Here is a 14,575-nt window from a genome sequence, read left to right as displayed (position 1 = left end):
TGCTAGGCTAGGATGGCATTCTGCCATGGACCTGGCACAAGGCCCTGGGCCCACCAGCCCCACCTGCTGGGTGCTCCCAGCCCTGGGCTCCTTTTCCAGGAAGGGTTTGTTTTGATTCTTATCAAGGATGTTGTGAGCTCATTGTCATGGATGTTTTTCAGGGCCCCAAGGGACAGCCTGGACTTGATGGAGCCTCTGGCCTTCCCGGGATGAAAGGAGAGAAGGTAGAGAGGGTGGGAGGGTGGGAGGGTCCTCACACAGGAGCCACCAGGCCCTCACCGCCCCTCCCTGACCTCTAAGTCTGTGAATGACCCTCTCCCATCCCCTCCTGGTCCTTTCTGCTGATGTCTGCATCCGGGGCTCTTTATGCCAAACCTGCACTCAGCATCGTCCTTGCCCACTCCTGCACGTCCTCAGCCTCAGTGAGTGGTACTGCCATCTACCCAACCACCAAGACTCAGAAACAGAGCCTGCTCTAATGCCTCCTTCCTCGCCCTCTGCTGCCATGGTCTGTCCATCGCTGAGCCTGGCCAGTCTGACGTCCACATCTCTGACTTCTCTGTCCAGCCTGGTCTGACATTCACCTCTCCTTACCCACAATGTGACATCAGGCTCCTCACAGCCCCCCATGCTCCCATCCACAACCCAGCCTCCACCCACCTGCCCAGGCTACTTCCCATAGCCGGTTCGCATCCGGCACTGCCCTGTCGGAGGAGAAAGTATCACTGTCTCCCCACTGCCTCCAGGACAAAACCCTAATTATGCGCAGACCCTCAAGGCCCTTCCCGACCTGACCTGCCTTTCCAGCTCCAGCTCCCAGCTTCCAGCAAGCCAGCAAGCCCTCGTGTGGCCTCCGGGCCAGCAGCCCGACTGGCCTGCTCTGGGCACGCTCTCCTCTGCAGCCTCCAGCCTTTGCGCAGGGTTTTCTCTGCTCCAGGCCCTTCCCTCTCATTCTCCAAGGCCCCTTCAGGTATCCCCCCTGGGAAGCTCTCCCAGGTTCCTTCTGAGCAGAAAGCACCCTCCTTCCTCCTCTTCCCCTTAGACAGTATTGACTCTATTCAGACCGCTTAGCCAATGACACCAAGGCTGTCGGCTTACCTGTCTGCTCCCCACCCCGACCCGGACACACGGAGCACCAGCATTGTCTGTGAATCCTTAGAACCTCTCACAGGCCTCTCTTAGCCTTCAGTGAATGAATGAGCTTCTCTCAGGCCCCATTTGAGTCTTCTCGCATGCCTTCACGCTCTTCCTTGTCTGTAAGCTTCTTGTCTCCTGTCTGGAAGCCCTTAGTGGCACTGTGGGGGTGGGGCTCTGCCCCTCCAGTGTTCCCAGGCTGGTTGAGGAAATAAACCATGTCCCCCAAAGGAGGGCAATAAAGAGGAGGCCAGCCTCCTAGTGATGCGGCCCCGAGTTTCTTTGGGGTTCAGAGGATGGAGGGTGTCTCCCAGCAGGGATGAGGACAGGGACTTCTGCCTCCTCTCCCTGGATGAAGTTGTGGAAAATTCCTAGATACCACTGTCCTCACTGAACTGAATTTCCAGTCTCTGTCAGCTTTCGAGTGTGTTCTAATTGAACCAGTAACTGTATTTTGGTGGAAAGCTCATTTCTCAGAAAAAGAAGAAACAATTGCTGAGCTTTACAGAACTCATTTTACATGTACCAACTGTTTCAAAAGAAATTAAATTCTGCAGGAAACATCACAGACCTACACTCATCTTCCCTGTCCTTACCAGCTTCCCCCCACCCGCCCCCACACCCGCCCCCACACGTTCGTCTGGCACTTAGAGATGCCCACGCCCATATCCGCACACACCCGTGCCGCACGCTCAGCAGCTGCTCGGAGCCAGCTCTGCCCGGAGCAGCCGGCTCGCCCAGAATCATTGTGAAGGCAGATCGCATCCCCACCCCGAGTTTGCTCTGAGTCCCAGTCTGTTGCACTGTGTATGTACATGGTGCTTTGTGGGGAAGTCGAAGCAGAGCAAACTCAGGAAGACTTGGAAGTTTGCAGCTAGAGAGCTCAAGGAGAACCTTGCCCATGACATTTACCTAAAGGAAAAAACAAACAAACAAACAAACAAAAACACAAAAGGTAAACCAAGGAGCACATTCTGGGTGTCAAATAATAAAATTGTGCTAAAGAGCAGAAACCATCTTAGGGATATAACACAACAAAAGATCCAGTGATACATTTGGTCCTTGACTGCCCTCCACGAGGTGTGGTCTTCAGCTTGCACACCTCCCGTGACAAGGGACTCACCTGCGGCCCGGGCAGTGCCTTCCTTGGACATGGTAGGGAGGTCTTTCCTCCTGCTGCGAGGAAATTGGCCTGTTGTCACTTGCAGGACAAGTTGTCTGAAGTGGAGTTTTCCCCCAAAGAATAAGGTTCAGTTTATTGGGCTGAAAGAAAATTTTATATATAATCATTATTTTCAAATGTGGGATTGCCATCAAAATGTGGATGGTCATTAAGAATTTATCAAATAGCCTTGGCCAGTTTGGCTCAGCAGTTAGAGTGTCAGCCCTCAGACCAAAGGGTCACAGGTTCGATGCCCGGTCAAGGGCACATGCCTGGGCTACAGGTTCGATCTCTGGCCCCAGTCAGTGTTGTGCAGAAGGCGACCAGTCCATGTGTCCACACTGATGTTTCTCTCTCTCCCTCCCTTCCACTCTATCTAAAAATACCCTCAGGTGAGGATTAACAAAAACAAACAAACAAACAAAAAGAATGTATCAAATAGATAATTCTACGTTGAGTTCCATGATAGGAGTATTCCTTATTTTTCTCAAATTAAGACGAGCAGCTGATTCTGAGATGTTAGCCCACGAAGGAATAGGGAGGAACCACCTGCTTTCCCAGGGCCGGAATGCTTCTGGAGCGAACACGGAAGGCTCGCTGGAGACGAGCCACTGGGATACTCCTCTCCGCTTTCGTACCGCAAATTCCGCTGTCCGGGCGTCAGCATCTTCCTGTGATTAACAGCGTCAGTCTTTTCCTTCTTTCTAACCTGGGTCATTCATTGCCTTCAGTCTCCAAAGGTACCAGGACATCCGGGTGGAAAAAAGTCTGTGCTTTGACATTTTCTTCAGTGCCCTGAACTGCTGAGGAGCGTTAAGCCTCTAGTAGCTGGCTTTGCGTAATCTCCCTGAGCTCCTGAAATGTTATTGTTGGCATTGCAAACCGATTCTCTTTTCCATGATATGTAAGAGAAATGCAAAAAAAAGCATCATTATCATCTCTTTCAACTAGTCATCCCAAAGGGTTTGGAGCAGCTCTCTGCGACTTGTACAGTGAAGAGCAGGGTTCTGCTCCAAACCCGAGCAGCCCGCCGCGCTTGACTGCGATCCAGCCATGGGTATAGAGCTTGTAACAACTTATTTCAATCACACACTCTAATATTGGCCTGATTTCCCATTTTATATCAGATTTTATCATCAGACATGTTTGGTACAAAATCAGGATGATAGGCCTCCATAAAACTAAATGAACTACAGTCACTTGCCATTCTAACAGACTGAAGTTATCAGTACAGCAGACACCATGAGCAAACCAACAGGCATCACGGGCAATGAATTGTGCTGGCTCAGAAACCACAACAGGAAAAAAAGTCCATGTATTTATGAGGCTCGTTTCTTTTGTTGGTGGTGGTGGTGCTCCTGTATGAGGAAGTCTAATAATGTCCTTAGCAAATCTAGTTACCATAACGAGCTGAAATGTCTAATGGATTCTAAGCCATGACTTGCAGTACACAGCACTGCTTGCTGCTTCCTGCTCCCGATTCCTTCACGGGCGCCTGGTACACCTGACCCCTCCGGACCTCCCCGTAAGGAGACCCGCAGTGGTGCGGGTCGAATTCCGCGCGTGCGCGGCCTCCACACAGTTCTCTCGGCGAGGAACGGAGTACAGCTCTACCACCACTTGGGGAGTAGGGGGTCTTTCCTGATCCCTTCCAGTGGGGCTCCCACTTTCCCCGCTACCTGTTTATGTAAATTCCAATAAGAAGAGCTCGTCCGTCCCCAAGCTGATCTTCTCATAGTCCAAAGTGGTGGCCACCGCATCTGACCCAGTGGAATGGGCCCAATGCCGTCTGTGCACGCACAGGGCCTCCGTAGCGTATTCTTTCTGCAGTTGTCCCGTCAGGTGTGTCTCTTCTGTGGCCCAGCCCTCTGTCGAGCTCTTTCTTCCAACAGTTATGTATTTTTATTTCTAAGATCTCGGCTTGATTCCTCCCATAACCGCTGCTGTTCGTTCAGAGCGGTCTGTCTCGCGACTGTAACGTCCTCGCTCTTCTCGCTGAGGGTGTGTGCATGCTCCCAGCACTGACTGGCGGTGTCCTTAACTCTGTTCCCTCAGGCACACATCACTGTCGACCTGCTGCCTGTCTGTCACAGTGCAGCCTTCCCTCGGACGGGCGGTGTTTCTTGCTTTGGGAAGTGGAGGCCCTGTTTGGTCTGTCTTCCGTGTGCTTTTACAGCCTTCGGGGAGCTGGGCAGCAGCTGCTCGGGGCCATCCAGGTTTCAGAGAGGATGGGAGGCGTAGGATGTGCCATCAGGCGGGCACCTCAACAGCTGATCTTTTGAGTTTGGGGTACCCCTAGGCCTCCCGGGGTTCCGTAGCCCCGGGGGCTCTGCCCTGTCCTTTCGCTCTAGGAAATAACTCTTACTGGTGTCGTCCTAGACATGGGCGGGAGGTGAGGGAACAGGCAGGGCCCCGTGGCTGTGCTCTGCTCTCCCTGGCGCCACCGCCACTCTGCCCGACGCTGCTCTCCCCGGCTGCAGCTTCCCATCTGCTTCCCTCGGATCTTCACTGTTTCAGGTTCAACGCGACTCTCCACTCCTGTCTTCGAGCGTAACTCTTTCGGAACTACCCGCTCTGTCGTTTCTGTGGAACTGGGGTCGGAAAGGGAAGGTGGCCCAGGGAAATGGGGCGGGGAGAAGGGCAGGTGCATCGTGATCCGGCATCAGGGCCTTTCCTGTGGCCCTGCAGTTGCCGGCTCCTCCCAGGAGGGTGCTTATGAGGTTTCCTAGTGATTCTCCAGCTGGGGACCCCTGCAGTCCCCTGATGTAGGACAGTGTCTCCTGTGGATAACTGCTCTTGACAACCAGCCCCTCTAGGTCCTCCCTTCTGCCCAGAGTTCACAACCGGCTCCTTTCTGTGAGCTGCACATATAACTGCCCAGGAAGCCTGCACTGCAGCCCCCACTTGGGGTGGACCTGCAGCCTGCTTAGGGCGACTCCTCATCCCCACTCTGGGCCATTCCAGCCAGCTCTCAGGCTCTAGATTTCTTTCAGAAGAGTCTGTCATTATTCTGGGTATCTCCAAAAGTCCAGTGAATACACATCAAGTTCTTTTTTTTCCCTTTATTGATTTTAGAGAAGAAGGGAAAGGGAGAGAGAGATAGAAACATCGATGAGAGAGAACATGGATTGGCCGCCTCCTGCATGCCCCCCACTGGGGACCGGGCCCACAACCTGGGCATGTGTCCTGGCCGGAAATCGAACCAGCAACCTCTTGGTGCATGGGTCGATGCCCAACCACTGAGCCACACCGGCCGGACCACATCAAGTTCTTGAAGGCCCTTACTGTGGCCTTGAGGGGGGACTTCCCTTCACTTCCATCGTGGGAGGGGTGGGAAAGGGGCAGCTCTCTGCGGGAATTCTTCCTCTACAATCTCCATGGTTCATCTTCAACTTACTTGTACTCTTGAGGTAGGTGATGAGCTAACAGTTGGAAAATGGGCCTCCCGAGCCTTCAGCATGACTTGCCTGCAAACTGACGACTCTCGTGATGCACTCGGCTCTGAGACATCAGCCAAAACCGAGACAGGAGGAGCCCGTGTTAATATCCTGCTGCTTAAGAGTCCATGGTTCTAATCTTCTGCTGATGGTACCTAATCGGCCCCTTTCTGCTTGTGTTTCAGGGAGCAAGAGGGCCCAATGGCTCAGTCGGTGAAAAGGTAAAAAGAAAAGTTTTTCCTCCTTCCTCCCCTTTCTCTGGTCTCACGCTAATTGGACTGTGGGCTGGCGCGCTGAAGGTATCCGTGTGGAGCAGAGAGACAGGCATCTCAGAACAGCTGGAGACGGAGGGGAGGGAATAACCTGCCGTCTGCTCCTCCTTCTCTTCCACGCAGACGCGCTCACACGGGTGCCTCAGCCTATCAAGTGCAACGTCAAGTAGCCAGACAGCTGTTTCTGTACCATTAAGCAGTAAGGATCAGAGGATTCAGCAATCTAATTAAGCTTAAAGAGTGATTTTTGTGACTCGGGGTATGTGTTGTTCCCTCTGTGAGTGAACCCAGCGCTGTCCTCTTCCTCATAGGGTGACCCCGGCAACAGAGGCTCACCAGGACCCCCAGGGAAAAATGGACAAGTTGGCACTCCTGGGATCATGGGACCGCCAGGGCCTCCTGGACCCCCTGGGCCCCCGGGCCCTGAATGTGCAGTGGGGCTTGAATTTGAGGTACTTTCCCCCTCTCTGTGGTGGAAGATGACATGTCCTAAGGATGACTGGGAAGACCAGTAGCTGGAACACCGGTCCGAGGGCAGGGGCTGTGCTGACTCCCACCAAGCTCCAGCTCCCCAAACCACGCCTGGCGCTGGCAGGTGCTCGGGAATTGGATCTGAAACCCTCCTTCTTCTTCCTTCCCTAGGAAATTGAAGGATCTGGAAGGATTGGGCTGCGGAATGAACTCGGAATCTCTGGACCAAAGGTTTCAAGTGTAGGTTGACTTTTGAAACTGTCATTTTGAGGAGTGTCCTGCTGTCACGCTGGAGGGAGGAGACTGCGGTGCCATCCTGGCTGTTTCCACCAACACACCTGCTCTGAGCCTCCAGTTCCCAGCTGTGCAATGGGAGGCTCGGTTCTCTTTACCGGGTGTTTCTCTGCGGAGCAGTACAGCGGTTTTGCATGAAACATCCTGGGGGAAAACTTGAAGATCCCCTTTATCTCTGTCCCTCTGCAGTCCCCCACCATCCAGCACCTCTGCTCCATTGCCTCCTCCTTACCACCCCACTCAGTGCTCACACATTGACCCAGGTCAAAGCCCAGCTCCTGGCAGGTGCCCCTCCCCACTGTATCTAGCCCCAGGGAGGTCGGAGGTGTTGTCCATCTTCTGCTATGATACCTGCTGTTAAGAGGACCAGCCCCTGAGGCCTCGTTATCTTTGTCACATGGGACCCAGAGCTGAGCATTCTGTCCAGGAGGAGCCTCACTTTGCAGAGGGGAGCACACCACCCCCTCCATGATTGAACGGGAAGACCTTCCCCATCCTCCAGATGCTGAGGGCTCTGAGATTCAGTCACGAGGACACTCCCCCTGTGCTGGGAGAGGACCTGTGGTCTCCTCGCTCTGTGGAGTGTTCCTTCTGACTTGGGGAGGGGAATTTGCCCCTCATCTTTGTTCCCCTTGCCTGGGACAAAATCCATGCAATTGTATATGGAGAGATGGCAAGATCCAAGGATAGATTGATAGTGAGCTAAGTGAATAGGAAAAATAAAAGGTGTTTGTTACTTTGTTTTGCCAGGGTCTCAAAGGAGAAAAAGGTGACCCAGGACTCAAGGTGAGGTCGCGGATCTCGGGTGGGGTGTGAGGACTGTCCAGCCTGGTTCTGGGAGCGTTATCCATATACAGTGAATTGTTTCTCGCTCTTACTGCTGTATCCAGGGTGAACGAGGGATGGATGGAGACAGCATTGTGGGACCCCCTGGGCCCAGGGGACCGCCAGGGCGCATCGAGGTCTTGTCTAGTGTGAGTATTGTGCAGGTCATAATGTGGCTGTTAATTTTCTGTCTTTGCTAAAGGGGAGAGAAGATTGTCCACAACGTTAGGGCTGCTGATTTTGCAGGGGACACATAGCCAGCATCTGGCACTGACGTTCCCACCTGCCAGCATCCTCCCCTGTCTGTTTTTACCCTGGTACCACCCTTCTCTCACATGGTGCTTCAAGAGTACTCTCTTCTGGTTGGCAACATCTGCAGTCACGAGAATGGCTGTAACAGAGAAGCAAAGGAACATAAGTGGGGACACAGGGAGGAAAGACGGTTTGGGATGTGATAAATCAAGGAAGACTTTCTGGAGGAAATGTCTTTGAGCAGGAATTTAAAAGCCAAGAATGATCTTACTACACAAGCATGGAGGATAGGACCTCCAGGGTTCAGGTGACAGGGGCACTCTGATACAAAGCACAGGGTAGGAAAACAGGTGTGTCCAAGGCACAGAGAGCTTGGGTCTGAGGGTCGGTAGAGAGTGAGGGACATTTGTCATGAAGACTGGGATGTGGGCTGGGACCAGATCATGGTCCACTTAATATTAGGACATCACATTTGTGAAAAATTGTGGCCCTCTGAGAGAAATGATGTTACATGGTAGACAACAGAAAGTCAAAACATCCCAAATAATTAGAAAAAAAGATGACTAGAGTAAAACAATATTTTATATATATAATTTAAAATATCAAGTGTACATAAGGGTGTGGTGAAACAGATAATCTCACGTGCTTCGTGGGAATGTATGACCCCTTTAGACAGCTCGTTGGCAATCTGTTAAAACCAAAAATGTCTATACCCCTGAGTTCCACATGGAAAGGTTTCCATGCTGTTGGGTTGAGTGAAAAAAGCAAGGTGAAGAATAATGCAGACAGCCTGATGCCATTTATAGAAAATAACTACATGGCCGTACAGCACAGGGAATACAGTCAATAATACTGTAATAACTATGTCTGCTGTCAGATAGATACTAGACTTACTGGGGTGATCATGTTGTAAGTTATAGAAATGTCTAATCACTATGTTGTACACCTGAAACTAATATAATATTGTATGTCAACTATAATAGAAAAAATGACTACTGGACACACATGTGCACACACACACACACACCAATACTACAAGCTTTCTGTGGATATATATTAAAAGAGAGAGAGGCATTCATGTATTGTGCAGTTTTAAGACTGGTTGAAAGAGGAAAGCGACAAGGCAGAAGGCAGCCCCGAGCTGTTGTATAATCAGGGGGACGGGTGGGTGTGCTGGCAGTGGGTTCGGGGTGTCGTCAGTCTGCCCGGCTTCTGCCATGCTGGCTGACTTTAATTGAAGCCTGACTGCCAGGAGCATGGTGGCACATGTGCCACCCTGTCTCATTGTCTGTTTTCTTTTCTTTTCAGTCTTTGATCAACATCACCCATGGATTCATGAATCTCTCGGACATTCCTGAGCTCGTTGGGCCTCCAGTATGTATCCACAGTTGTCCTAGAGTGACTCCTACCCATGTGTCCTTGTTGAAACGAGGCTGGGTTGATTTGCAATCCTTTTAGCTGCTGAAGCATAGAGCTAGGCTATACCAAAGTAGAGTGGAAAGAGAACTCTGCATTTCCGAGACGTTGCTGTCACATCAATTTGACCGCGCAGGGAGTTTCGTCCAATGCAGTGGAAGCTCCCAGTCGCATGCATCAGAAATGCATGCCTTGGGAATGACAGAATCGTAGGTAACAAACCGACTGCCGTCTGCGCGGTGCCTTTGGCCTGCTTGATTTACGTGATCTCATTTCACAGCACGGGAAGAGCCTAAAGAGACCTATCCTTGTGCTGATGGGCAAACTGGCACAGGAGGAGGGAACAAGACTTGCTTCAGTCTTTCTAGCCCCATTTTAGACATCAGGATCACATAGAGAAGCCACAGTATTCCTGCAAGTGCACAGAGTCGCTCCCTGGCACGTAGTACTTAGGAGGAAGGAAGCGTCCTCTTGCAGCCTGTGCAGTAAACCCCCCTCATCTTCTAGCATCTGCTCACGACATCTGGGGAGAGAGGGAGGAGCTCCAGCCATGGGAGCCTTGGGGTTCCAGCTGTATCTCTGTTACACACCACTCTGAGCCTCTGTCTTTCTCTGATGACACCTCACCGGTTTGGGGGGCAGCTTATAAAAGATTGTAGGTATGAGACTGCTTTGCAAACTAGGGCACTCTGTGTAAGTCAACATGGAGATCGAGGCTTATACTTCCACAGCTGTGCAGTCCAGATGTCTGCTGGGCCACCCACTTCTGCAGTCCCCAGTGAGGTTGGCCTGAATCCCCACTATTCATTGCTCTCCCCAGGGCTTCTGCACATATCTGGGAGGTTCCTCTAGAACCGGTTTCTCCTGCTGCTGAGTGACCTCCACTGGCAGGTCACTGCACTGTCTCTTCTGTACTATATCCAATGGGGTCCCCTCTCTTTGATATCTACTAAAATCATCCCAAACCCCCTAATAATCAAACCCTAAAGCAAACCAACTAACCAGCAAAAGTCAGTTCACAGAGGGTCTTAGTTTTCCCTGAACGATTGGAGGTTTAGGGTGCTAGTGGGTTGATACTAAAGCAAAACACAGACAGCCTACAACTAAAGATGCGGCATGTCCGTTTGGAGTCCCTGGGTTTTGTCCGGCTGCATTGCTGTGCCCCTACCCCAGAGCCCTCCTTCCTCCCCGACCCCTGTCCTCAAGCAAACCCAGGCCCGCGGGGCCCCTTCATCCCTGATGGAGGATCAGGGTCTTCCTATTCAGGCAGTTCCCTCCCTGGGAGGATTGAGTCCCTCATGCTTCCCACCCCGCTGTGTGTGCAGTATGTTGATGGACTTGTTGCCAACAAGGTTCTCTTGTGCCTCTATCTGTGTGTGTGTGCGTGTGTGTGTGTGTGTGTGTGTGTGTTCGGCCAAACTCATACACCTTTAGTAGGTGTGTGGGTATGTGGGCTGTCAGGAGGAAGAGTCCTAGCCCCATATAAAGTGAACCACAAACTCACTGTGCCCCAGAGCCTTTAAAATTCTCACTCCTACCTCAGGAAACGACCTGAGTCTCACCCACATGCCTCTGCTGCCACCCTGAAACACCCCAGAACACTCTGTGGCCCCATTCCTCAGAGGTTAGGAACCTGTTTGCTGCAAGTATGTGTCGAAGTCATGATGCATCTGTTGCCCGCAGAGGTTCAGAGGTTGTGTGTCCACCTGCAGTGCAGACAGTCCTGGCTCTGGGTGCGGGGACTCAGGGCGCCTGTGCGCAGTTCCGGCTCTGCTACTGACCAGCTGTGTGACTGCTGGTTCGGTCCTTTCCCGGGCCTCAGAATCCTCTTCTGCAAAATGGGTTGGGAGCCCCGCTGTGCGGGAACATGCTCAAGCCTTTGGAAGGTGCAGGGCGGGGTGGACCCTGGGGGTGCAGGGCTCCTGCTGGATCTGGAAATGCTGCTCCTAAACCACTGCTTTGTCTTTGTTGTGTCGCAGGGCCCCGAGGGTGTGCCTGGGCCGCCTGGGTTTCCAGTAAGTACCACCGCAGCCATCTGCTGTCTGTGCCCATGGCTGGGCTCATCCTGTTCCTCCCACCTGGAATGCCCTTCTCCATCTGCACGACCCGGCTCTAGCTCCGGCTTGCTCATGTAGCCTTTCCCTCTGCCCCCACCTGGAGGGATCCTGCCCTCCGTTCAGCCCCACAGGGTTCTACCTCTGCTGTGGTCCTGTCCTGCCTCGAGTGACAGCTATTTGTGTCCTCGTCTTTTTCCCTCCACTGCACTGTGACCATCTTATGGAGGGTTGGGTCTTACTCATCTCTCTCTACCTGATGGCCAGCCAGTGGTTGGCTTCCTATGAATGTGAGGGGATACGTCAAGCATTTCAAGTAGATACAGTGGATAAAGTTCCTACAGAGAGAGGATGGTGGCTATGGAGGCAGGGGGAGGGGAAACATAGCCTAGACATCCAATAATGAATAGCCTGTGCGCCCCACACTCTGCGGCTTCCACCACGGAAGGCGAAAGTGCATTTCTGTGTAGAAAGTGCCCTACTGGGTATCTCCCCCTTTAACACAGAAGACCAGATGGGGCCTTGTGAAAAGCTGAAGAGCATTAGTGTTGAAATGCCTTTTGAGGCAGACACGTGGCTATGTGAGTCATTGTCACAGAAAATATCTGCTGGAGTGGAGTGGAGGTCACCTTTGACGGGGTGAGCAGTGTTTGGCTCTGCAGAGGGGTGGAGGGGCATTCGTGCGGGAGGCATGGCAAAGGCAGAGAGGGTGAGGGCAATGGCTCGCTCCGGCTGTGTACGCAGTGTGAGGGGCAGCGAGAGACGAGATGCTGAGGCTGGCTGCGATGGGTTTGGTATCAAGCTAGGATGTCTGGATACCATCCCACGGGTAGTAGGGAGCCAGAGCAGGGGTGGGAGTCATGGAAGGTGAGTGGTAGGGGAGACAGGCTGCAGGATGGCCTGGAGGACCCTTGGGGAGGCAGAGGCAGCAGGACCAGGCTGTTCCCGTCATGCCCATTGGCGGAAACCAAAGTTCAAAGAGGCATGGGAAGGCCTCCTAATGCCCGGTGCTGTCTTCCTTCCACCGGACCATGATTTCTAGACCACTTATAATCAAGAAAATATCATGACTACTTATGACTTCCACCTACCAGGAGAATGGCACTCTCTATTCTTACTTCCATTTGGATAAAGCACTTAAATCTTAACAAACAACAAAACACCCTCCAATGATTTCTTCTAGGGCCCCACAGGACCAAAAGGTGACACTGGTGTGCCTGGATTTCCAGGACTCAAAGGAGATCAGGTAAGAGGCCCAGGATCTGGGTGGGGTCATGCTCCAGAATTTACTAAACATTTCAAATGGGCTGAAAGTAGCTGTCAACTTTTTAAAAAAAATTTAGACATACCATAAAATCCACCCCTTTGTTAAATTAATTGATTTTTAGCATATTCACAAGGTTGTAAACTATCACCACTACCTGATTCTAGAACATTTTTATCATGCCCCAAAGAAACTCCATATCTATTAGCAATCACTCTTCATCTGCTGACTTTCATAATCTCAAGGTTCCTCCAGGGTGAAGGGGGGTTGTGGGTGGAGAAATTGGTTTCCATCAGAGTTTGGAAAAAGAACTCAACCAACACGCCCTTGAATGCTGTTATCACACGTGCTACATTTTGTCTAACCGCCGGTGGGGCACCCCCAGCAGAGTGTGTTCCCTAAGGGAAGACCTCAGCCAGTTCTTCTTCTGTAGCTCCAGCACTTAGCACAGGGCCTGTACACAAATGGCACTCAGAAGATTTGCTGGATCAACGCATGTGTGATTAATGGCAGCCTTGGTCCAGAATCTTTGGAATACATGTTGGTAGGCAGAGCCCATCCTGAGCGCTCCCAGAGCCCTGAGCGACCTTTGTACCCTTCTCAGTTGGTGTTTCTAGATAAAGGGAGAAGGGACCTCCATAAACAGACTGCAAAGACTGGAGTGGATGCATTTATCCATCCATCCATTTATGGACTCATCCGTCTTATATCCATCCCCTAAGGTGTGCCAGCCGGATTCCTATGCTGAGCACTAGGGATCTAGAAATCAGACAAGAGGAATAGACGTGCAAAGAGCCAACAGAAAGTGTGGCATTGCCGTAATGGAGTCTGTGCAAAGCCGGTGGGAGCAACCCCTGAGCCTGCCTTGAGGAGCCAAGGAGGATGGCTGTCTCCAAGAGGAGGGATGGTTAGGGGGTGTTAGGCTTCTCCCCACCCCCCTTCCATACCAGCCCCAAGAAGGAGCCTCCAAGTCTCGGTTGGACCATAATTCCAGGAGGTGGAGGATTCAGTGTGCAGGGCAAAGGAGTCTAAGTTTGGCTCCATGTGGGGTGATGTCTTGAGATACTTTTGCTGCCAGGAACCTATGGATATGGGGTGGGTCCGGGCGACTCTGGCTTGGGAGGGGGCCCGGTCAAACAAGATCGGCTCTTGCTTCTAACACTCTGTTTTCTGTGTAATGAGGTCAGATGGATCTAGAGGGACCTCCGTGCCATCCCCTCCCCTAGTCCCCTGCCACCTCGAAAACGGGGCTGGGCACCCAGGCAGCTCTGCTCCAGTCCTAACAGGAAACTTGCTTCCTCCTGCTCTGCCTCTAACGCTTCTGTGCTTCTGCTTGCCGCTGGCGTGCTCAGGACGGCCTCTCCTCGCCCGCGCGGTAAGATCCTGACACCGGGCGCGGGCTCAGGGACGGACACGAGAGGCTGATCTGCTTGCTCTGGCTGCTTCCAGCTGCACTGAAGGGAGACTTGAACGGGGTCCAGCCCAGGGCCCAGCAGGAAGCCTGGGGCCAAAGCCTCAGTGACACAGAAGGTTCCCCAGATGGCCTTTTCTCAGGACACATCCCCTCTTGGAAGCCTTCTGGTTTAGTAGCTGGCCCTGCTGAGGACGGGACCCTATGTCCCTGCCACCAGTCTGCCCATCTCCCCTGATCCCAACACCTGAGGAACTTTGCCTGGTCCAGTTTCTACAGGAGTTTGGGGGCAGAGTTCCGCCTGGAGACACAGGGCCCTGTGTTGAAAGGCCTCTGGTATTCATACCTTCAACTCTTTCCCAATTTCAGATGTTTTAATAAGAATAAGGATTCTTGGTGGGAACAGATCTTGAGTCAAGTTGTTAGGAAAGCAAGCCCCCAAATATGTTAGGAGCCAGAGAGGTTCCGGGGGGCTGTGCAGCAAGGGGTGGGAAGGACCTTGATGGGCTGGTTCCCAGAGAAGGAGACTGTCGATCTGTCAGCGGTGCGGGCCCTGCAGGGGCTGGCAGGACCCCAGCCTGTG

General features: G+C 52.4%; 1 protein-coding gene across 1 annotated transcript in view; it reads left to right on the top strand.

Annotated features, from left to right (window-relative positions):
- Positions 1–14,575, top strand: part of COL15A1 (collagen type XV alpha 1 chain) — a 96,496-nt gene that overhangs the window by 59,031 nt on the left and 22,890 nt on the right. The window contains exons 14-22 of the mRNA XM_036261764.1: positions 162–224; positions 5,919–5,954; positions 6,317–6,457; positions 6,648–6,716; positions 7,521–7,556; positions 7,661–7,744; positions 9,156–9,221; positions 11,243–11,278; positions 12,501–12,563. Coding sequence (XP_036117657.1) covers positions 162–224; positions 5,919–5,954; positions 6,317–6,457; positions 6,648–6,716; positions 7,521–7,556; positions 7,661–7,744; positions 9,156–9,221; positions 11,243–11,278; positions 12,501–12,563 — 594 coding nt within the window. The remainder of the gene's footprint in view (positions 1–161; positions 225–5,918; positions 5,955–6,316; positions 6,458–6,647; positions 6,717–7,520; positions 7,557–7,660; positions 7,745–9,155; positions 9,222–11,242; positions 11,279–12,500; positions 12,564–14,575) is intronic.

Source organism: Molossus molossus, unplaced genomic scaffold, assembly GCF_014108415.1.
Source record: "Molossus molossus isolate mMolMol1 unplaced genomic scaffold, mMolMol1.p scaffold_m16_p_14, whole genome shotgun sequence".
In the NCBI taxonomy this organism is placed as follows: Eukaryota; Metazoa; Chordata; class Mammalia; order Chiroptera; family Molossidae; genus Molossus; species Molossus molossus.
The sequence above is the reverse complement of the archived record's forward strand: the minus strand, read 5'-3'. Positions and strand labels throughout refer to the sequence as shown.